This window comes from Euprymna scolopes, chromosome 35, assembly GCF_053919585.1.
Source record: "Euprymna scolopes isolate OS-2025 chromosome 35, ASM5391958v1, whole genome shotgun sequence".
NCBI lineage: Eukaryota > Metazoa > Mollusca > Cephalopoda > Sepiida > Sepiolidae > Euprymna > Euprymna scolopes.
This window is the reverse complement of record NC_136516.1, coordinates 58,313,071-58,337,121: the sequence shown is the minus strand read 5'-3', so window position 1 is coordinate 58,337,121 and position 24,051 is coordinate 58,313,071. Positions and strand designations below refer to the sequence as shown.

The following is a 24,051-nucleotide window of genomic DNA, read 5'->3' as shown; positions in this document are numbered from 1 at the left end:
ATGGTTCAGTGATGTACTTTAACAATGGTTCAGTGATGTACTTTAACAATGGTTCAGTGATGTACTTTAACAATGGTTCAGTGATGTACTTTAACAATGGTTCAGTGATGTACTTTAACAATGGTTCAGTGATGTACTTTAACAATGGTTCAGTGATGTACTTTAACAATGGTTCAGTGATGTACTTTAACAATGGTTCAGTGATGTACTTTAACAATGGTTCAGTGATGTACTTTAACAATGGTTCAGTGATGTACTTTAACAATGGTTCAGTGATGTACTTTAACAATGGTTCAGTGATGTACTTTAACAATGGTTCAGTGATGTACTTTAACAATGGTTCAGTGATGTACTTTAACAATGGTTCAGTGATGTACTTTAACAATGGTTCAGTGATGTACTTTAACAATGGTTCAGTGATGTACTTTAACAATGGTTCAGTGATGTACTTTAACAATGGTTCAGTGATGTACTTTAACAATGGTTCAGTGATGTACTTTAACAATGGTTCAGTGATGTACTTTAACAATGGTTCAGTGATGTACTTTAACAATGGTTCAGTGATGTACTTTAACAATGGTTCAGTGATGTACTTTAACAATGGTTCAGTGATGTACTTTAACAATGGTTCAGTGATGTACTTTAACAATGGTTCAGTGATGTACTTTAACAATGGTTCAGTGATGTACTTTAACAATGGTTCAGTGATGTACTTTAACAATGGTTCAGTGATGTACTTTAACAATGGTTCAGTGATGTACTTTAACAATGGTTCAGTGATGTACTTTAACAATGGTTCAGTGATGTACTTTAACAATGGTTCAGTGATGTACTTTAACAATGGTTCAGTGATGTACTTTAACAATGGTTCAGTGATGTACTTTAACAATGGTTCAGTGATGTACTTTAACAATGGTTCAGTGATGTACTTTAACAATGGTTCAGTGATGTACTTTAACAATGGTTCAGTGATGTACTTTAACAATGGTTCAGTGATGTACTTTAACAATGGTTCAGTGATGTACTTTAACAATGGTTCAGTGATGTACTTTAACAATGGTTCAGTGATGTACTTTAACAATGGTTCAGTGATGTACTTTAACAATGGTTCAGTGATGTACTTTAACAATGGTTCAGTGATGTACTTTAACAATGGTTCAGTGATGTACTTTAACAATGGTTCAGTGATGTACTTTAACAATGGTTCAGTGATGTACTTTAACAATGGTTCAGTGATGTACTTTAACAATGGTTCAGTGATGTACTTTAACAATGGTTCAGTGATGTAATTTCTGACCTTCTTTAGGTAGTGTCGAACTCTGGAATCTGCACGGAATTTGAACAGAACCTTTTATTCCCCAATAGTAGCATGCTCGTTTCGTCAGTCATGACTAGGTAGAAATCCTAAGTAATTTGCAATTGTATTGACGAATGACTGGGCAACTTCTTAAAGAGTGTAACAACTGAATTTTACCAAGTACTTTATCAACGCTGTGACAAAGTGGATAAGAAACCTGCGAACATGTTATAATAAAAAAAAAAAAAAAAAAAAGATTGATTGCCTGGTTTTATGGCATATCAACCTATGTGGTCATTTAATGCCAAAGTCTTTTTTTTATATACATTAATAGTTATAAGTTTTAGGATTGTATCTGGTGTTCAGTGTCTGTTTATATAGTTAGATAAGGTATTGTTTTTTTAAATTTTGTTGAGTAATCCTGTTATCTTCAAATAATTGAGAAGGGTAGTTGGGTCTACATGAGTAAATATGTCCTTTACAGTTTTTTCATTATATAGATTCAGTCGGTTGGTTTTCAAGTCTTCACATCTTGTTAATATATGATTGACGGTGTATGGTTCCTGGCAGGGTATGCAGAGTGGGGCTTCTTTTTTTGAGTAGGTAGGAGTGTATTATAGAGGTATGACTTATTCGAAGTCTTGTTATTATAACTTCCTCCTTTCTGGTCATTCTTTTGTTTGGTTTCTGTTTTCCTGGATTTGATATAGTTTGTTTTTAGTGCAGGAGTTCCACGACTCTTGCCATGTGTTTCTAATATATTTGTTAATGGTTTGTTTCAAATCAGTATTTTAGATCGGTATGAGGGATCTTTTCTTTGGTCAAATTTAGTGCTGCTTTTGCTGCTTTGTCAGCTCTATCGTTAACCTTTATGTTGATATGACTTGGTATCCAACAAAAAAGGATGTTTTTATTGTTAGGAATATCATCAAATCTATTTACGGTCTTGGTGATTATTGGGTTCGTTGGTTTCCTGTTTTCCAGTGTTTCGAGTACTGATTTGGCATCTGAGGAGATAATGAATTGTTTATCTTTAGAAGATTCTATAAGATCGAGTGCCATACCAATGGCTGATATTTCAGCACTGTAGATCGATGCTTTGTCTGGTAATTTTTGATTAGGATTGTTTTATTGCGTATGGCTGCACATCCAACGTTGTCTCCAGCTTTTGAACCGTCTGTATAAATTGTTGAGTGTTTGGAATACTTACCTTTAATTACTTGGAATTTTTCTTGATATATGATTGGATTGGTTTTTGTTTTAGGGTATTTAATTAGGTCTGATATCATTGTTGGTTGTTTTGTCAGCCAGGGGGGATATTTAGGTTTTACAGATTCGTGTATTGTTGCAATATCTATCTGGGCTTTATTTATGGATTCTTCCATACGTAGGCTAAATGGTTTTATAGAATTTTCTTTTCTACCAAAGAGGTTTTTGTATTGGGAGTGGAAGACACATTTATAAGCAGGATTAGTTGGACATGAAGCCAATTTTGTATAATATTGTAGTCCTAGTTTTTCTCTTCTAAGTGACAATGAGGGTTCATCTGTTTCTACATATACACTTTCCACTGGGGAGGTGGGGAAGGCTCCTAGAGCCAATCTTAGCCCTTGGTGATGTATTGTGTCTAATTCCTTTATGTAGGACTTTCTTGTGGATCCATAGATATAGCAGCCATAATCCAACAACAACTGACAAGGGATCTGTATAATTTAATTATTGAGTCTTTGTCTGCACCCCAGTCTGTGTGAGCTACTACTTTTAAGAGTTGGATAGCTTTGTTGCATTTTGGTTTGAGGTATTTAATATGAGGAATGAATGTTAGCTTTTTATCAAAGATGATGCCCAGATATTTAGACTGATCAACTACTTTCATTATCCAGTTTCAGTATTGGGTCATGGTGCATTTTCCGGATTTGGCAGAAATGGATGACTTGTTTTTTCTTTTGAAAATTGAAACCCATTTTTTGTTGTCCATTCATTTATTTTGTTTAGACACAGTTGTAAATGACATTCTATTCTTGTAATATATTTTAATCTATAACAGATCAGGAAATCATCCACATAGAGGGCACATTCTGTTCCTACATTTATATTGTTAACGATGTTATTTATTTTAATGTTAAAAGGTGTGACAGACAGGATGCTTCCTTGTGGTACCCCCATTTCTTGTTTTTTTTACTGATGGATAGAGTATCACCTAATCGTACATTAAATTGTCTATAATTTATAAAATTTGTGATAAAAATGGGCATTCTGCCTTTTAATCCTAGTTTTTGTAGATCTTTCATAATGCCATGCCTCCATGCTGAGTTGTTTGCTTTTTCAATATCGAAAAAGACTGCTGTAAGAGGTTCTTTCTTGATAAAGGCTTCACTGATGAAGGTTTCTAGCCGAAATCAGGTGGTCCATGGGGCTTCTTTCATTCCTAAATCCTGACAGGTAATCTGTAATCAGATCATTTGTCTCAAGGTACCATATTAATCTGCTGTTAATCATTCTTTCCATTATTTTGGAAATACAGCTAGCGAATGCTATAGGTTGGTAATTCATGGGATTTGTAGAGTCCTGTGATGATTTGGGTATAGAGATTACTATGGCCTGTCTCCATATTTCAGGGACATTGTCACTTTCCCAAATATCATTAAATACTTGTAGTAGGTAATCTGTAGACGTATCAGGAAGTTGTTTTATAAATTGATAATGGATTTGATCAGGGCCAACAGCTGAGTTGCTTAGGGATACTTTTAATTCATTTTTAGAGAATGGCTGGTTGTATTTTTCTGTATTATTTGTCTGAAACTGGAGTTTTTCCTTTTCTGCTTTTTCCTTAATAATTTGGAATTTTTTCTTAGAGTTTTTAGAGGAGTTTTTTTGCAAAAGTTTCAGCAAGCCAATTTACCATTTCTTTCTTGCTAGTAATTTTTTGGTTATTATAGATCAGGTGTTTAGTAGGGTTGCTGTTACTTTTCCCTGAGATTTTTCGGATCGTGTCCCAGACCTTTTTACTTTTTGTATTTGTATTTATTTTTGATACATAGTTTTTCCATGATGTTCGCTTTGATTCCTTAATGGTTTTATGAGCTTTAGCTCTACTGTTTTTATATTTATCGAGATTTTCTTTAGTTGGTTCTTTTTTGAATTTCCTTAGTTGGTTCTTTTTTGAATTTCCTTTAATTTCCTCAACGAGTTCTGATGGCTACTTTGCATTTTTCGTCAGACCAGGGTTTATTATGTTTTGGGGAGGTAGGGTTTTTTGGAATGCCTTCCTCAGCAATATTATACAGTGTATTGGTAAAATAAGTGATATTATTTTGGTTTGAGTCATTATCCGATGTTAGTTTAGTCCGGCATAAATTTTGGAATTTTTTCCAATCAGCCTTCTGTAAGTTCCATTGGGGTATTTTGTTTTCTGGCATTGGATCATTGTTTTCAAGTGTAATGGGAAAGTGGTCACTTCCATATGAATTTGCTTGTGTTTTCACTTCCCCATATCTCATTATGGCTGTTTAAATTTCCTCTGGCTTTGGAAGTTGCTGTATTAATTTGCTCAGATCTGTTTCTGTGATGCTTTCATGGAGGGGGGGGGATATATGTATAGTGAGCAAATGTTGGCAGTTTTGTGAAGTGTTGCTTTTATTGCAGTAGCCTGCAATTTAGTATTAAGTTGAATTTGACTTTGGGGTATATCATTTCTAATAAGGATTGATGTACCTCCAGAGGCTCCGAATCCAGTATTTACACAATACTGGATTCAGAGCCTCTTATTTATATGGACTGTAGTTTTTAATTCTTATATTGTCATCAGATTTCATAAAGGTTTCTTGGAGACAGACTACTACTGGGAGTAATTTATTGAGTAGAATAGTGAGCTCATTTATGTTTGCCTTTAAACCATGACAATTCCACTGGATTATATTATTTGTTTTATTTCTATCCGGTATGATTCAGTGTGTCAGGTTTTGTATTTTAGTTTGTTATTTGGGTGTTTTGGGTTTAGTTATCTTTTTTTTTTTATTTTTAGTTCTCGTCTATCTCCATCTCTTTGGATGTAGGGGGTGTGATTCTTGTTAGTGTCCGTGTCTCAGCTAAGAAAACTTGCTGAGGTTTTTTTTGTTTTGATTTGGGGGGTTTTGTATTTGCTCTGTCTTAGGTGTCCTTCCCGGCTCTTGATCAATTCAAATTTATTTTTGTTTTCAATTAATACTGTTTCTGTTTTTTGTTTATTTTGATTTTTGGAAGGGGGGTTTGTGTTTCCCTGTTCTGCTTCCATCTTTATTGATATTGTGTGTTTAATGTCTGCTTTTGTCCTTGTTCGTGACTTGGATCTTTCACGTTGGTTTATTTGTAGTTCTTGTTGATTGGATTCTATTTTGCTCTTTGGAGCTTGTTTTTGGTTACTTAACTGAGTTTTCAAGAATACTAGTATTTGTTTCTTGTTAGTTTCGTTTTGGTTTGTTTTAGTTTCAATTAGATTTTTGAGTCCAGAAACTAGTTTATTGAATAACTCTTGGTAGTTTATTTGGTTAGTTTGGCTTGAATTTTTTGTGATGTTTGCATACATAGGTGTTTACTTTTTGGTAGGTTCTACCATTTTCCTTACTTCAGAGAAGGATATATTTTGTTTGTATTTTACTTCCATAATTTCTTTTTCCTTTTTAAAGGTTTTACATATTTTAGAGTATGCTGGATGGTTTTCCAAGCAATTTGGGCATTTAGTTTCGTTAGGGCATTCATTTTCTGCGTGGTTAGGTTCTTTTAGACCACATTTTCCACATGTTTTGTGCCCTCTGCAAACTTCTCTATGGTGTCCATATTTTTGGCACTTAAAACATCTCAGAGGGGCTGGTATATATAGTTCCACTTTTTCAATTGTATATCCAATTTTGACTACTTTTGAAAGTTTAGGAGTATTAAATGTTAGTATATACATCGTTGTAGGTATGGATTGACCGTTCCTTTTTATATTGATTTGGACATGATCAATCACTTCCTGTTTTCTTAGAACATTTTTGATTTTTTCTGCTGTAGCTAAGGTTAGTCCATGGCTTCTTATGACGCCTTTTGAGGTGTTTAAGCTTTCGTGAGCAGAAGTCTTGCATTTATAAATATGGAATTTTTCCATTCCTAGGAGGTTCTTTGCATCTTTGTAGTTGTCTACTGTAACAAGTAGGTTGCCATTTTTCATATTTTTAACTGTTTCAGGATTGCTTTTTGAGTTAATACTTTTTCGATTAGAAATGGAGACAGATCACTGGCCTTTTTCTGTTCCAAGTTTTTGATAACTATGAATCTTGGCAAGTTTTCTTACCAATATGTTCAAGATTGCATTCTTGCTCACTGTGAGCTGGTAACATCTGAAACGTCAGAGCGAGTTCTTTTGGTTTTTCTGGGTTTTTCAATTATTAGATCCATGTATAGTTGATTAGTTTTTCATCTTTCTTGCTCCCCACTCTCTTTGGAGCCCAAATGTGGGAGATGTTAGGGGGGAAACCCATTCGCCCTTTCATCCCAAGGATACAAAAAAGATATACTCAATTGGTTGAGTTTGTGCCATCGCTTCCTGATTCCTCCTTTAGTTTCATTTTCCCAGTTTAAAAGAAACACCGGGTAGGGAACAGTTATGTGGTTTTATCTCAGCAATTGATTGACCTTTGCCATCGCCTTCTAACACTTATTTGGTTTGCCTGCATTTGTAGTAAGAGTAAGATATTGTATTATCTTTAGACTTCATTTTATTTATTTTATTTTTTTTGATGTTGCGATTAACGTTTGCCAGTGTAAGTGTTAGGGCTTGGCATGACTAGCCGATTGATTGGGTCGGGCCTCTCTGACCTCCCGTCTAGTTGAGGTAAAGGCCGAAGTGTGTTGCAGCCCCCCCCCTCCCCGAGTCATGGACTGCTCAACCACCAGGATCCCATCCCAAGACATTACGGGTTGCTACCTACGGTCAACAGGTAGCCCCACTGAGGGACTTCTACTCTCTACAGGGGGGGGGGGCAGTCGGCATATTCTGATGCCCCGCCGACGAGGTCTAGTGAAATCTGGTTCATTTCTTCAAATAAACATTCTTGGATTTTAGACTGGTTGTTTTTATTATTTCCTTTCTTAATCGTAAGTTTGGTTTGGTGTTCTTGGTGGATTGTTGTTTTCATTCTCGGCCTTGCAGAAAATAATTGAGCTTTGCAAAGGAAAAAGGTTGTATTATTGGCTGGACTGTTTTAATTTAGCAAGCCAGTAAGGAAGTGGGGGGAGAAGGGGGCAGTTGTTTTTTTGCAGAACATACTTAAGTTTTACAAAAGAGAATAGAAAACAAAAACAGAAATTCAATGTAGGCGCATTTCGTCTCAGGAAGCCAATAAGGCACTAGATCTGGTAGCACTAGAAAATTTTTTTTAAAAAAATGAAGAAAAAAAGAAGTCGATTTCTTGTCAGCATTCGAACATTCTCCGTTCCGAACTCTACCCCTGCCATCTTGATTGCCAGCCTTATATTACCTCATTCCAGTGTGTAATGTCATTGATATGCGAATACCACACATCCCCCTTGATCCTTAAAGATCATCTCAAACTTAAAGCCCTGCTAGTCTCTCTACTAGCCAACTCAGATCCTTGCTAATTTCTCTACTAGCCCACGATACTTGGCTTAGTACACAGCACTCACTTAAAAGTGACGACAACTCCTTTATACAACATATCATTAAACTTTATACAACATATGATAAAACGGTGCAAGTCTATAAATGGGCCACAACAAATCTTTTATACAATAAATATCTGAAAAAAAATCTTTATAATATACGTACTTGTCACTGCATGAAAATGTCATATTCCAAAAATCACGTAAATCGATCAAGTAGTTTTTTTTTTATATAAGAAAATCAAATATCGGACGATTCATCGAAGAAAAAGCCAGGCATCATGTTGTTTGAGAGATAACGCAACTAACGACCCCTGGCGGAAATATGGGTCAACAAGGGCAGTACATGCAGACCATCGAATATTTTATCAATCAAGTACTTTTTTTTTTTTTTTTTTTTTTTAAGAAAATCAAATTTTACGATTTTTAGGGATAATAAATAAATTTAATTAAACTTGGAAATACGATTTAAAAAAATAGCGCGGATCAGTAAGTGCATTAGCACCGACGAATGATCATGATTCTCTTGAAATTTACTTGACGGTAAGAACGACGAAAACATATCAACCATCAAACTTAACACTAAACTGGATGATGTTAGAGAATCTTGGGATTAAAACTAAATTCGGCTTCGCCTCATACACACAATCAAAATGGCTACAATCATAAATAAACGCATATCTAAAAAGTTAAGAGCGGATATTTCCGATATGCATCGTCCAGGAGGACACATTTTAAAAGACATACGTTAAGTATAAAAACTTTAAATTTATAAATAAAGTAAATTTCAGGATAAAAATGTATATCATGACAGTTCGGAATCTTAAACCATTGTTCTAAAAGAAGTAACTACCTTACTAAAGTAGTTAAAAAAAAATCATTTTTTCTTACAATTACTCGAATGTTTTAGGAAAAATTACAATATCATCGCATTTTACCTCGTTTTTGTTAATGTTATAACTTTGTTACATTAAATGTAGTTGGAAAAAAATCATTACAATTTTTAGTAAAATAGAGTTACCGCTTTCAATTAAGATTCTGAGTTACCAAAACGTCTGTTCTAGAGTGGAATCTATATTTATAAGCGAGCGAGTATATAAGAATTTAAAACAAGTTTACTTAAGAATGAAGACGATTATAAAAAGCTAACTTCTAAAAACAGATAAATTCCGCCGAATATATACATATATTTAGACTAACTTTGAATAAATAATTATTTTCGAAAGTTCATAGATATAACTTTCGAAAATAATTACTTATTCAAGGTTAGTAGCATGCTTTCTACTCACATTTAACTTTCAAACAATCTTTAACAAAAACAACAACTTTCCAGAATTTCGACGGGGTGGGGGCGCGTCTTTTAAATTAAACTTACATAGGAAACTAAGTATACCTAAATTTTCTTTTAATATTTTAGCATTGGAAACTGCGAATCGATACTAAATAAGATTTCTTCTTTCAAAAGCAAAACGTTAAACAACAATTATAGACGTGCAGTACAGTGGTGGAGTGGTGGAGTGGTGGACATCTGCGTATATTTCTTGTACTTACCTTTTTATCCGAAGAATACATTGATGTGAAGGTTTTTCTTTGTCCCAATCTTTACTTAAACAAGGATCCCAATGAGAAAACGAGTAAGTTGAATGTGACGGCATTTCTTCCGCCAATACAAGACTAGGGGAGTCGTTAGTATTGTTTGCAGTCGCCATCTTCTTTTGTAGTTATCAATTTCACAACTTCCGGTGAGGCAATCATCACATGTGACTTTCTCCCCTCACTTTCATCGTGGGTCACGCTTTCATTCATTAATCGCTGCTGCTGAGAGAGAGAGAGAGAGAGAGAGAGAGAGAGAGAGAGAGAGAGAAATCAACAACCAACCACAAAAAAAGGAAAAGCCACTACAAACAACAACTTTACTATTACGTAATCTTCGATTTTATTTTTATTTTTTGTTTTATGGCGTGTAAATCTTTTCAATTCATTTAATGACCAGTTTAGTCACTCAGATAAAAAAATAATAAAACTGATCCAACTTCTTAACATCTTCGAGTATTTATTCTTGGAGTAAGTTTGTAGCTTAATTTGCTTTGTAGGTGAATAAAGAAATAGTTTGTAACTGAGAGTTTATTTTGAAATCTACTACTACTACTACTACTAGTAGTAGTAGTCTCTCTCTCTCTCTCTCTCTCTCTCTCTCTCTCTCTCTCTCTCTCTCTCTCTCTCATTTCAAAGAAAACAACCTTTTGGAGGACAGAGGACCTAGACAGACGAACGAGAGACTTTCACAAACTACTAAAAAGTGTTGGCATGTACACTAGGGACTGCCAAAAGTCACCACAGAAATTACCCCCACCCTATATGTAACACGATGTAACTTTATTATAAATTGATATTATCAGTATAGAAGCAGTATAGCAAGAACCAAATACTTGGGCACAAAATTAGAAAAACGGATCTATCAAGAGGAAAATTGAAGGCCATTACAACTAAAAAAATTACTCTCTATTGTCTCACAAAATGATAAATATATATCTCAACCTGAGATTAATGAAATAAAGGAGAGAGTCATAAAAATGGCTGAGGTTGACTTCAGCTCCCAAAAAGACCAGGGTAAATACCATCAAATGCAGTGGAGCTGGAAAGAAAAGTGGACCCTTATATGGGCAATGGAGTATGCCAAAGCCAAATATACAGAGCTGAAAGAATGGTGTGCAGAATGGCAAAGAATCTTCTACCACCATTGCCCATACAAAAAGGGAGATTTACTTGCCAGAAATCCAACTTCCTGGTGAGTGGAACATTCTCATAGGATGAAATTACAGAATTAAAACGCTGCACTCACCAGATGGCTATGTATGGGGAGTACCCAATCAACAACCCTGTCCCAATGCAGTAATTCTGTCAGATGACCAATATAGATAGCCCAGAAAAAAAACGTCCGACACAAGCACACAGCACATGGAAAAATCTCCACCAGAAGAAAAAACGTCAATAAATGCTCTGCCTAAAATCAAGACCAGCAGACTCTGAGGAAAGCCAAACCACTCTTCAAAATACATTGATAGATGTGGAACAGATTGAGCTGGAGAACCTGCTGGCCAAATTGAAAAAAAACTAGGCATCTAGCATTACAAGACCGACCCAAACTGGTCCAAATAAAGATGACCAAAGCCCTCAAAAACTTTGTTGTAAAAGTGAACAATACCCTTATACAGCTGGTACCAACAGATGCTTCATTAACAGAAATTAACCATGCAACATATGGGGCAGCATGGTTTATCCAAACAAAACTTCGTCCCCAAAGACCAGAAAGGAAAAAAGGAGCACACAAAAAGCCTAAACCAAATGAACCTGTCTGGAAAACCAAAAAGAATAAATGGTTTCAGAAAAGAAATATCCCAGATATCTTCTTTTCTGTTAACCGACAACCCGACAGACAAAATCTAAAGAAGGTGACAACTTTAAAATCCAGATATTCCCTTTAAACCATGAACCAGCTAAGAGCCCATATATTGGAAAACCAGGTGACAGTGAAATAAAAAGTGCAAATAAAAAATAAACAACAAAAAATTTAGTCCAGGTCTATAAATAAGTTGTTTGACCCAAGAATGATGTACCAAAATCTCATTAGAGATTATATGAAGGTAACATTACCACCAACACAAGAAGAGATCAATAAATTCTGAAGGCCACTGTATGAGGACCTAAAAAAACATCAAGAGAGGGGGTGGATAGGCACAATAAAAGGAGCCGTCAGGGGCAAGGAAAAAATGCAGCGTTGAAAATTACCAAGGCAGCTGTAAAAAAAAAAAAATCCATTACAGCAATTTCAAAAGCCACGAACTGATAACATCCCAAATCTCAGGCTGAAAAGCTGACGTTACTACACCAACACTATGCCCTGGCATTCAACCGAATTATTGGTGGCAAAGAAGAGCCACCAGAATGGCTCACTATTGAAAAAACGACTCTTATACCCAAGAGCCAAGAAACACATTTGCCAAACAAATACTGATCTATCTGCTGCCTTTCAACTACATACAAATGGTTGACAGGAGTAATTGCTGTCACAATTCATCGGCACTTTGCCAATGGTTATTACCTTGAAAAGGAAGAGAAAGGGTGCACTAGAAAAAAGCTTGGGACAAAAGATCAACTTCTCCTGAACAAAACCATCCTGGAAGTCTGCATGAAGTGTCAAAGAAACCTGTTAATGACCTGGATTGATTACAAAAAGGCATTCGACAGTGTGCCTCATTCCTGGATATTGTGGTGTTTGGAGCTGTATAATGTTCATGAGAATATGAGAATCTTTTCTTACCAAACAAATGACCATGTGGCAAACATCCATTGTTCTACACCACATCGAAGAGACAATGCAGTCTTCAAATATTAGCACCCAGCGAGGCATAAATATCATTACTACTATTTTGTTTTGCAGTCAATCCACTCAGCAAACTTCTAAAAAAATGCTGGGTACAATCTCAGCAGGGGCAGAAGAAAAGATGAAAATAAAAGAGTGAATCATTTACTCTTCATGGATGATCTAAAACTCTATGCAGAGATAGAAAAACACCTTGTCTCCCTGATAGAAATTGTGAAAACGTTCTCAAAGAATATCTGCATGGAGTTTTGATTTGACAAATGTGCCAAATGTATAATAAAAAAGGGGAAAAAAACAACATCTGAACATCTTCGGATCAGTGACAGCCTCATTGAAGATTTGGGAGAGAATGTCACATACAAATACCTCGGTATCAAGGAAAACGTAAATGTGGAACATGATAAAATGAGACGTAGGGCAGAACAGGAATACGCAGTACAGCTGAAAAAGATCCTCAAATCTGAACAAAACCTCGAAAGCAAAATTATTATAAATGAACTTGCAATACCTGTTATCACTTACAGTTTCGGTATTATAGACTGGCCTCAATTTAATTTAAATAGGCTTGATACAAAGATCAGGAAACAGCTATCCTTACATAAGATAATATACCAAAACCAATGCATGGACAAGATATACCTACCACGAAAAGAGAGGGTTTAGGCCTCACTGAATTCAACCATGCATATCGAACCACTGTAGAAAGCATGAGTCAATACATTAAAATTTCAACGGACATGATGATGGGAATGGTGAAAGACCATCATGATCATCTTTCTCAACAAACCTCGATCACAAAGCTTGCTGAAAATTTTGGAGGAGTCATGCTGGAGAACACTGTCGAGGTACATGATAAACCAGCGACACAGATTGCAAAAATGAAAAGAAAAAATACAAAAATAGAAAAAATACAAAAATAGAAGCAAGAAAACAAGGATGGACACAACATAAGAGAGCAGGGAAGTTCCTAGAGGAGCTGAACCAGGATTACATAGACAAGGATGATTCACTCTAATGGCTCAAGAGTGGGAGACTTCCATTAGATTAGGAAAGATTCATTGTAGCCAGGCAAGATCAGGGCTTACTCACAAATGGATTTGAAAAAATAGCTGGCCTACAAACGAATGGTCAGTGTATATTTTGCTACTCAGTGATTGAAAGTCCAAGCCATCTAATTTCAGGATGCTAAACCGTTAGCAGATGGCCTTTACACTGCCTGCCACAACAAAATATGTAAATACCTCCATTGGAAGATTTGTGGAGAGATGCAACTCGACAGATCGCCGAGCATATGAGAACATGAACCACCACCGATGACATCAAATGGAAAAGTGACCATGTTCTATGACAAAGATCTACAAGCGGGCAGATATATAAAAGACAAGGCCATCATTGTGATATGGAACAAGCTTGAATTGATATCACCGCCCCAAATGACTATGGCCTTAACAGAGCTGAACGGGAAAAGATAACCAAGTATCAGGACCTCAAGAATAATTTAAAGATGACATGGTCTCTGAAAGAGATAGACATTAAACTGGTTGTGATAGGAGCAACTGGCCCAGTGAAAGGGAATCGTAAGAAGTATCTGGAATCAATACCTGGAGAACCTAGTTGTAATGAAATACAGATAAAGAGAACAACATCTATTCTAAAACGAGCCCTCGGATATAAATCCAAATCGTAATGAAATCAAGAGGGAGGGAGCCCCTTGATCTCTTTAAAAATTACTCAAGTAAAATGAATTAAAAAAATCAGAAAATGAAATAAAAAAATCCTTCAAGAAACGATCTAGGGGAGATAAATAATGATGAAATTTAGTAATTACTTCCCTTGAATCTTTGTTCAATTTTATTTTATAGTTCTTTGCCCCCAGGTTTACGGCCCTGCAAAATAAATTAGAACATGATCTAGGAAATTGATTAATATCTGATTTTATTTTCACCATGCCTAAATATTTAAAATAAATAAGAGATTAAAAAAATTCCAAAGATGTAAACATCCGATGAGCCAGCATCTACCATGTTTCGTGATATAAAAATCTTTAATAACTACATTAATTACGATCCTACTTTCGTGTTATGCAGACAACTGTCATGGTTTAGAAAAATAATATTTCAACTTTTAGTAAAAGTAGGCAAGTTGTTAATTTTTTATAGTGATATTTCAGTGGTCTCTGGCTTGGGGAGAGGTCGTCTTGGAACCAAACCGACATTCAATATGAATTGAGGTATGAAAGTTATATTTAGCGAAAGAATGAAATAAATTATATATGCCCTTAGCCCTTACCCCTTACGTCTTTGATTTGTGTCTATTTTATTAGCTGTATGGTGGATTGGCACCCCCACCTTTCGCCCCGCTGAAACAAACTGTTTATCCCCCCCCCCTCCCACACAACGCCAACAAAGTTCTTCCGGTTTTTAACTTTTAAATCCAGATGAAACAGCTCAAACAAAAAATTTATTGATCGAAATAAGCAGCACATTTTTGCCAACGCAAAACAAGTGTATTTATGCCAGTAATGGGAAGACATTGCGTTTTAGTGGCGATGAAGTCATTTTTGATATCACTTAGGTTTTTGAAGCAATTCTCACGCAGAAAGTTGTTGAGATGCTTGAAAAAGTGGTAGTCGGTAGGTGAGAGGTCTGGAGAGTAGGGCGGATGAAGCAGAGCTTTGTAGCCCAATTTGTTCAACTTCTGCAGGGCCGGTTTAGCAACATGCGGTCAGGCATTGTTGTGGAGGAGAAATGGGCCTTTTCTGTTGACTAATGCTGGGTGTTATTGTCGAAGTTTCTGATGCATTTAATCCATTTGTTGACAGTACTTCTCAGCCATAATGGTTTCGCCTACATTCAAAAAATTGTAATAGATGAGACTGGTCGCAGACCACCAAACAGTCAGCATGACCTTCTTTTGGTGCAACTCTGATTTTGGGAAATGTTGTGGAGCTTTGTAAGCATCTAGTTACTGAACTGAGCATCGCTGCTTGTCATAAAGGATCCATTTTTCATCGCAAGTCACAACTTAGTTGAGAAACGGGTCATTCTTGTTGCGTAAAAGAAGGGAAGATAACACTTTATAAAGATGTTTCTTTTGGTTTGCCATTCAATTTATGAGCCATCCTTTTATCAAATTTTTTTTGTCTTTCCAATCTTTCTCAAGTAGTTGGAAATTGTTGTATGTGTCTGAATAAGAAGCAAGTTTTTGAGCAGTTGTGCGTGGATTGGCTTTGACTAAGGTTCTTAATTGATCGTTATCAACATCCAATGGCTGACCACTATCCTGATCATTTTCAAGATTCTCGTCACCGCCACAAAATTTCTTAAACCACATTGCGTTCAATAGTGGTTCCTTGGCCAAACGCTTCAGTGATATTGCGAGCTGTTTCAGCAGCTTTTTAGCCTAGCTTGGATTGAAATAAGAAAATTGTATGAATTTGCTTTTTTTCATGTTGTATTCAATGTTCTGAAAAGAAGACATAATTGTTTTGAAACGATTGTCATTTAAACAATTAGATAAAGCGAAAAAGCTCTTTAAAATGATAGATAAAGTAAATAGTCAGGTTCCTAATGTAATTTTGTGGGAACTTTTTGGAGATTTGCAAATCTATACATTTTTGGAAAGGTTTTGGTCTCAGGAATCAGAAAACCAATGTTTGCATTTGCCCAGATGCGTATATGGCGGCCATATTGGATTTACAAAATGGCCGCCATAAGATGTACGTTTTTGAATATCGCGGCTTCTAAATAAGCTGAAAAACTGATTTTAACTGCTAAACCTACATTTTCAGGGCCAGGGAAACCAATGGCGGTGGTTATAAAATTTTCCCAGATGTGTATATGGCAGCCATATTGGAATTTACAAAATGGCCGCTGTAAAATGTACGTTTTTTTAATATCTTCGCCTCTAAATAAGTCGGCACACTGATTTTAACTGCTAAACCTACATTTTCAGAGTCATAGAATCCAATGGTGGTAGTTATAAAGCAACAACATCTTTAACATTAACCTTTAGATGCATAACTGGGTTCAAACTGATGTGGTGTTGTTTTATTGCAATATCTTTGTAATAAAAAATATGTATCATTTATAAATTCATATTTCAGCTGTTCCTAAAAAATCTTGCTTTTATATCACTAATTCAAATTGTTAATTTACCTCTGATACTTTGAGAACTTGTAGTTTTTGTATTGCTATTCTAACATTACTGTAATTCTCTCTTTGTTTGTAGGTGAGGCATGAGTGATGAGTCGCAAAGTAGAGAGGAAGCATGTCAAACCAAGGAGTCCATTAACTGGAAGCAGTGCATTCTCTGCCAGTCTGATGATAAAAAGAAAGTCTTGGTGCAACATCCTCGATTAGAGTCCTATGGGCTCGTACTGCAAGTAATTCTAGAGAGGGCTAGTTTGAATGATGGGGACTATATCCAAATCCAAAGGCGATTGCAGAACTGCACACCAGAAATATTGTGTGAAGAGAGGGCGGTCTGGCATCGCTCATGTCATTCGAGTGCAACTAACAAAGTTGAAATACAACGTGCAAGAGATCGCATCGCACACGCTTTAGCTACAGGACACTACACTGCCAAAAAGCCTGGGCAGAAAAGAGGAATTACAGAAGAGGCTGTTCCAGACACCTCTACATCTGGTTCTGCATTGCCATTCACACGATCACATACAAGTCCACTGGATAAGAAAGAGTGCTTCTTCTGCCAACAGGACAATGGCCAACAACTGTACCAGATCAGGACTGAGAATGCAGGTAAAACTCTCAAAGATGCTGTGGAAAGGTCCCATAATCCTGCACTGAAAACTAGGCTGAACACCTGCATATCACCAGGTGATGCACATGCAATTGATGCCCTATACCACAAAGCTTGCTGGACCCAAAATGTGTTCCATGCTCTTCGAGATACTAACACTAGAAAAACTGCTGAAGAACCCTTTCTACAAAAGGCGAGTCTGCTTAAGCTGATAAATCTTATTGATGTAGAAACAAAAAACAAAGCATACCTTGGGATGGATGATATTGAAACGACTTATGTTAATATGCTTGGTTCGGAAGTTTTTGAAGGTCATGTACCTGTATTCAGTAGAAAATGGCTGAAAGAAAGGATCCTTACTTATTTGCCACACCTGAAGTCTGTTCGACCAAACATAAGGAAGCCAACTGTTCTCTACTCCCCAGATGCATGTGAAGAGGACATGGTTAATACCTCAATGACAACTGGTAAGGAGGAGAACAGCATGAAGACAATCTACAAAGCAGCACAGGTGATAAGGAAAAGCATTGTAACCTTCAAAGAGCCCAAGGAAAGAAATGTCATGCAGGTATCTAGTGACAATAATGATGTTCCAGCTGAATTATACACCTTAATCCATTGGATAATGGTTGGGCCTGCTGAAAAGCTGGAAACTGTAAAGAGAACTAAAGATGTTGACCGAGCAACACTGACGGTGAGCCAGAATATCATGTATGGGTTCAAATCCAGTAAACAGGTAAGGTACAAGCCAAGCAATGAATCAGCATTTAAGTCACCCCGTTCACAAGGGAATTCTCAGGTTCTGGGACTGGCACTGACTTTCCACCATGACACACGCAACAAGAAGCTGTTGAATCTTCTCAATGCTCATGGCTACGCTATTTCACATCGCCGTGTCCTTCTCATGGAAACTGCTCTGGCAAATGCTGTTGTAGAAAACACCAGAGCATACCAAGGCCTCTATGTACCACCATTCCTGAAGAAGGGGACCTTTGTGTTTTTCGCCGTAGATAACAGATTTTGCAGAGGATACTCCTGATGGGAAGGGAACCACCCACAGAACCATCACAGCAGTGTACCAGAAAGTTGACCCTTCTAAAGAACCTGTTGCAGAACCTTTGATTATAGGTGATGCAAAAAGTATATCAGTCACACCCTATCATGTAGACATGCTTCACTGTAATAAGCCCAAACCACAGGCTACCAAGAGGTCAGAACAGTTTGCCATTGGCCAGGGGATCTCAGAATCCTATCAGCTGACACAGCTTGGATGGGTTGTTGCATCTGCTTTATCCAGAATGAAACCTCGAGAAACCTCCAGCAAGATTTCAGGCTGGGCAGGATACAACTCACTGCTGTCTGAAAGCCTTCCCTTGACACAGGTTGGAGCCTTGCCACTACTCCCTGAGGTGGCACACGAGTGGTCAACTCTACTAACTGTGATCGTACAAGCAAATAAGCTGAGAAAGTTGGCAGTTGGGGAAGATCACCCCACAGTCATTACCTTTGACATGGCTCTTTATGAGAAGGTGGTGCAGCTCCTAGATGCCAGACCTGACTTGAAACAAATGGTTGTTCCCAGACTGGGTGAACTGCATGTCATAATGGCTGCCCTCAGAGCGCTTGGTGCCTCCATGGAGAACTCAGGCATAGATGATGCCTGGGTGGAAGCAGGTGTGTATGGTCCTGCCACGACAAGGCAAATCCTGAAATGCACACACTACAAGCGAGCTCTCCATGCCCATATCTACTCATACATAGCACTCTATGAAATGGCTCTGGAGGTGTTCTTCAAGGACAACCCACAATTGAAAGATGTGTGCCTGACGGCAGCAGAAGGAGTAGAAGTTGCCTGCTCTGAGGATAAAGACACGAAGGCTGAATCCATGAAGCAAGCAAACAGCACCCTTCAGGAAGCCTTGACCACTGCTGAGGTCATCACAGCATTTAAAAAATGGAAGGAACAGAAATCCCAGAATGCAATGTTCAAGGCCATGATGAGGTACCTAGATTGGGTGGAAGCAATTCTGTTCTTTGTTGCAGCAACTCGAAATGCTGACCTGGAACTCCATCTGCAAGCTGGAGAAGCACTTAGCAAACTGTTCTTTGCCATGGACCGCATCAAGTATAAGCGACTCTGGCCAAGATACATTGCAGATATGCATGACTTGAGAAGCAATCACCCTCATACATGGGAGGAATTACGAGCAGGCAATATATCAGTCACGGAAAGTGTCATTCCCTTCGTGTCTGTTGGGGCAGACCATGCATGTGAACACCTGAACAAACTGATGAAGACTAGCTCTGGCATAATAGGCATCCCCAACAATGCCAATGCCAGACAGAGATTTTTTCTGGCCACACCAGAAATTTCACGTCTGTCAAAAGAGTTCAAGAGTCAGTTTGGCATGGAAGCTGACAGAATCACAGAGCATCATGAGCTTGGACCAAGTGCAGTCAAGAGGGCACATGGTACAGTCGACAAGATCAAGGAAGCCTTGCTCAGCCATGGAAACCCCTTTATCACTAAAGTGGAAAAGCTGTACAATGTGATCACTAATGCCTACATCCCAGATGAGTATGTACCACATATCTTGAATATTGATGTCACTGGAAAGAAGTTGTATAAGGATTACGTGTCAGAACGGATCAATGGAGATGTCAGCCTCTGGGCCCCTGTGAAGAAAGAGAACAACAAGATGTTCCTTTCTGGGAACAAGAAGATTACAGTGAAACTCAGAGACAATACTGTGGATCTGAAGGAGACCAAGGACCTGTTTGCAAAGCTGATGGTACTTGCCAGGTCAAGCCGAGACATCAACCAGAAAGAGGCCATAGGAAACCATAAATTCACTCTGACACCAAGAGCACTGTTTGCCCCTGATGGAACAATGCTGCCATGCTACAACAAGTCCAAGTTAATCCATCTACTTGAGAAGCTGACAAGAGAAGACATGCCCCATGAAGACCAGTCACCTCAAGCTGGAAATTCTACCCACCAAGATGCAACGTATACAGGATTTACAGAGCCCACATCTACTGATCAGCCAAGTCGGAAGATAGCACTGGTGGATGGCATGGTGCTTGTGCAGAAGCTGAGCAAGAAACCAGCGACTCTAGTGACACTCAAGGATCTGAGTAGCTGCTTCAATGACAGACTGATGCAACTAACACGAGATTATGATGAAATCATCCTCGTTTTTGACACATACCGAGCAGATTCTCTGAAAAGTGCAACCAGAGAAAAACGAAGACAAGGAAAAGCTTCTGTTCAGTATCAAACACATCCCAATGAGGAGGTTCCTCTCCCATGACAAGACGAAGGCTGATCTGACTGACTATCTTGCTGCCCAAACTCTAGAGTATAACAAGGGATCATCCAAGCTGATCATCATATCTGCTTTTGGATACACTAAGAGCAACAGAGACCTGGTCTTTGAAGTAAATAACCATGAGGAAGCAGACACGCTGCTTATCCACCAGGCTGTGCTGGCTTCACAGCGAAACCCACCTGATGCACAGTTAGTATTTTTCTCTCCAGATTCGGACGTTTTAGTGCTAGTCACAGCAAACTATGACCTATTGCTGAAAAACACGTCCATTTCTATGTCCTCTTGTGTTATACAAATTGAACCACTGTGGCGAGCTCTAGGTAAAGAAAGAGCAAAGGCTTTGCCAGCCTTCCATGCGTTCACTGGGACCGACAACACAGGGAGGTTCTCTCGTATATGCAAGACAACCTGGCTACAGATCTACCTCAAAGCAGACTCAGATGTTGTCAATGCTCTGCAAATGCTTATGGATGAAGCAGAAGTGACAGATGGAATGCTGTCAAAACTGGAATCCTTTGTATGTGCAGCTTACTCGCCAAAAGGGATCAACATAAAAACAATCCCTGAACTGCGATGGCATCTGTTCTGCAAGCATAGGGCAGAAAGTGACAGGCTCCCTCCAACACCTGGAGCTCTAAAGCAGCATGTTTTAAGAGTCCATGTCCAAGCAAGGGTATGGGCACAAGCAACCATTGCTCTGCAGATTTCACAACTGGATCCCCTGGAAAATGGGTACTTCAAAGATTTGGATGGCACCCTAAAACCAACGACCACAGAGGTCCTCCCAGCCCCTAAGGCCATTCTTGAGATGATCACATGCAAATGTATATTTGACTGTTCTTCTGGCAGATGCTCCTGCAGGTCTAAAGACTTAGCTTGTACTGATATGTGTCGGTGCAGCAGCCAGTGCGAAAACGATGAAGATTCCCAAGCTGTGATGTATGAAAGTGATGTTGATGATGATTATTATACATAGACTATGATCAAACATCTAATTATGTTTAAGATGGTTGCACAAACATTCAAAGTTTACAGTTAAAAGGCATTTCAATAAAAATAATTTTCTGACTAACTGCCAGGGTTGTTAAGTTTTTTACTCATATGTTGGATTATGTGTTTCAAAAGGGGGATGGGGTACAAAAGATAAAATGATAACGTGGACCATTGACTTCCTTGACACTGAAAATGTAGGTTTAGCAGTTAAAATCATTGTTCCAACTTATTTAGAGGCCGCGGTATTACAAAACATACATTTGACGGCAGCCATTTTGTAAAATTCCAATATGGCTGCCATATATACATATGGGAAAATTTTATAACTACCACCAGTGGCTTCCTGGACCCTGAAAATGTAGGTTTAGCAGTTAAAATCAGTGTTCCAGCGTATTTAGAAGCCAAGATATTACAAAACGTATATTTTACGGCGGCCATTTTGTAAATCCAATATGGCCGCCATATAGGCATCTGGGCAAATGCAAACATTGGTTTTCTGATTCCTTAGACAATAACCTTTCCAAAAATGTATAGATTTGCAAATCTCCAAAAATTTCCCACAAACGTTAAAATTGTGCCATTAGGAACCTGACTAAAAGGTATTATAATGAAAACTTGTTTGCAAATACATCATTTGAAATCAAAATTTAAAATTCTGCAAGAACTTTCATGTCCACCTAATATATATATAATATATATACACTAGCCGGCGTTCGTCAGGTGATTGTAAGTGTGTGTGTGTAAGGGGGGGGGTAAAGTAAAGAATAAGCGAAGTAATAACTCTGTTTCAATAAAAAAAAACGATGTTAAACTTCCCACAAAAACCAGAAAGACGAAAACAGAAAAAAAACATCGACTGAAACAACAAAAAAAAAACGGAAATGATGTATTATATGTTTATTTAAAAAAAAAATGGAAAGAATCCTTGTTTTTTTTAGTGTATAAATGTTGGGAAATAAATGATAATTAAGCAACGTAAAAGTAGGTGTGGTGGGTTTCACCCAATAGGAAGCATTGAACGGAAAGGCACGGTGAAATTCCATTCCAGTTTTTTTAAGCAACTACGAAGTACAGAAAACTTAAACCGGTGTTCGTTCATAACTGTCCCTTGTGAACGATCATGCAATGGTCTAAATGGGTGGTGGGGGAAGGAAGAATTTATTAGAGAGAAAAGATTTTATTGCTTGCATTGATCTTTGGCAGTGAACTCTCAGCAGATGAAGATAGGAATCTGTGATTATTGAGTAAGTGGATAGGTAATATTCCTATAACACACCTCAGATATTGTGCTGCAGTTTGTGCATATTACATTTGCATGAAATGCCTTGATTTTTAATTCTATTAAGGTCAAAATCACAGGGGAAAAAATGAGTTCATTTTATATATATATATATATATATATATATATATATATATTTAGGGGATTAGAACAAGAGTCTAAAGAGTAGAGTATATTTAAATTCATTAATACAATTAAAAGAAAAGAAAACAGTGTTCATTGTAACGTACATATATAATAAGCTCGATAAGCATATATATCCTAGAGCTATTTTAGTATTGAGTAAGATGATTTATAATTAAAATCAAAATTAAAAATCGGTTTCATAACGAAGAACAAACAAAATCAATAAATTGTACGATCGTTTCGGAAACGATATTTTTATTGTGATAGACAATGAGTCTTGGACAATAATTTTATCATATAGTCATCATATACGTTTAAATAAAGCAATCTGGTTTCTCAAGGAAGGATTTTTAAAGGAGTGTTTATGCATTGAAATCCTATGCTTAATAAGTCCAGATGTGGAACCAAAGTAAATTACATTTTGTTTAATATATTTGTTTTCAGTTAGATTAAGAGTGGTATTCGTATGTAATAGGTTTGGTTGTATTTGATTGGTAGATGGTTTATGGGGGTGTTGTTATTGAATAACTTGTGGAAGAGTTTGATTGTGAAAAAGGATTTGCATGGTTGCTATTAACATAATTTGTATTTTGGGTTTGTGACACTGTGCAGCTATAAATCACATTTTTTTATCTTGCAGGTACCTTGTAGAGGACATTTATTTTTCTTCTACAGTTACAGCTTAGTATAGTTTCTATATTTGCATTTTGTGTCTTATTAATTTTTTATTGTTAGAACTAATTATTTTTTGATCTAGGTTTGGCACTTTGACCATGTTCTTATTAAAGATTTTATTGTATCTATGAGGGGCCTTAAAGTTTTTATCTAATATTTTAAAGAATTCCCTGGCTATGTTTGTCTCAAAATTTTTAGAATATGGAGAGTTGAACCATAGGATTTCCCTATGTTTTTTTTTTCGCTTACGGATTTTGGTTTGTGGTTTATTTGTGTTAGTGGCTAATGCTTGCGGTTTAATTTAGTTTTGCATTGTATTTTGATTATTTTTTGCCATTTGTATGCGGGATGAGATGGCCATATTATAGGTTATTATTATAATTTTCAATGCAGTTTTTGTTTTTATCATTTTTATTTAGGTATTTGATTTGTGATTTGTATCCTAAGTTTTTAAGGGCTTCATTGTAATATTTTTCATTTTTGTTAAATATAGATTTGTTAGAAGATAGTTTAGAAATTCTTAAAGAGACATTGGGAACTATTGATTTCAATATTGATTCATTAT

The 24,051-nt window shown here is 37.0% G+C and overlaps 1 protein-coding gene across 1 annotated transcript in view; it reads right to left on the bottom strand.

Annotated features, from left to right (window-relative positions):
- The window catches only part of LOC145259863 (ubiquitin-conjugating enzyme E2 Z-like), a gene marked incomplete at its 3' end in the record, with an annotated part of 243,922 nt that overhangs the window by 64,590 nt on the left and 155,281 nt on the right, over positions 1-24,051 (bottom strand). Inside the window, 1 exon segment of the mRNA XM_080117710.1 lies at positions 9,488-9,754. Within this exon segment, the coding sequence (XP_079973836.1) occupies positions 9,488-9,645 (158 nt within the window).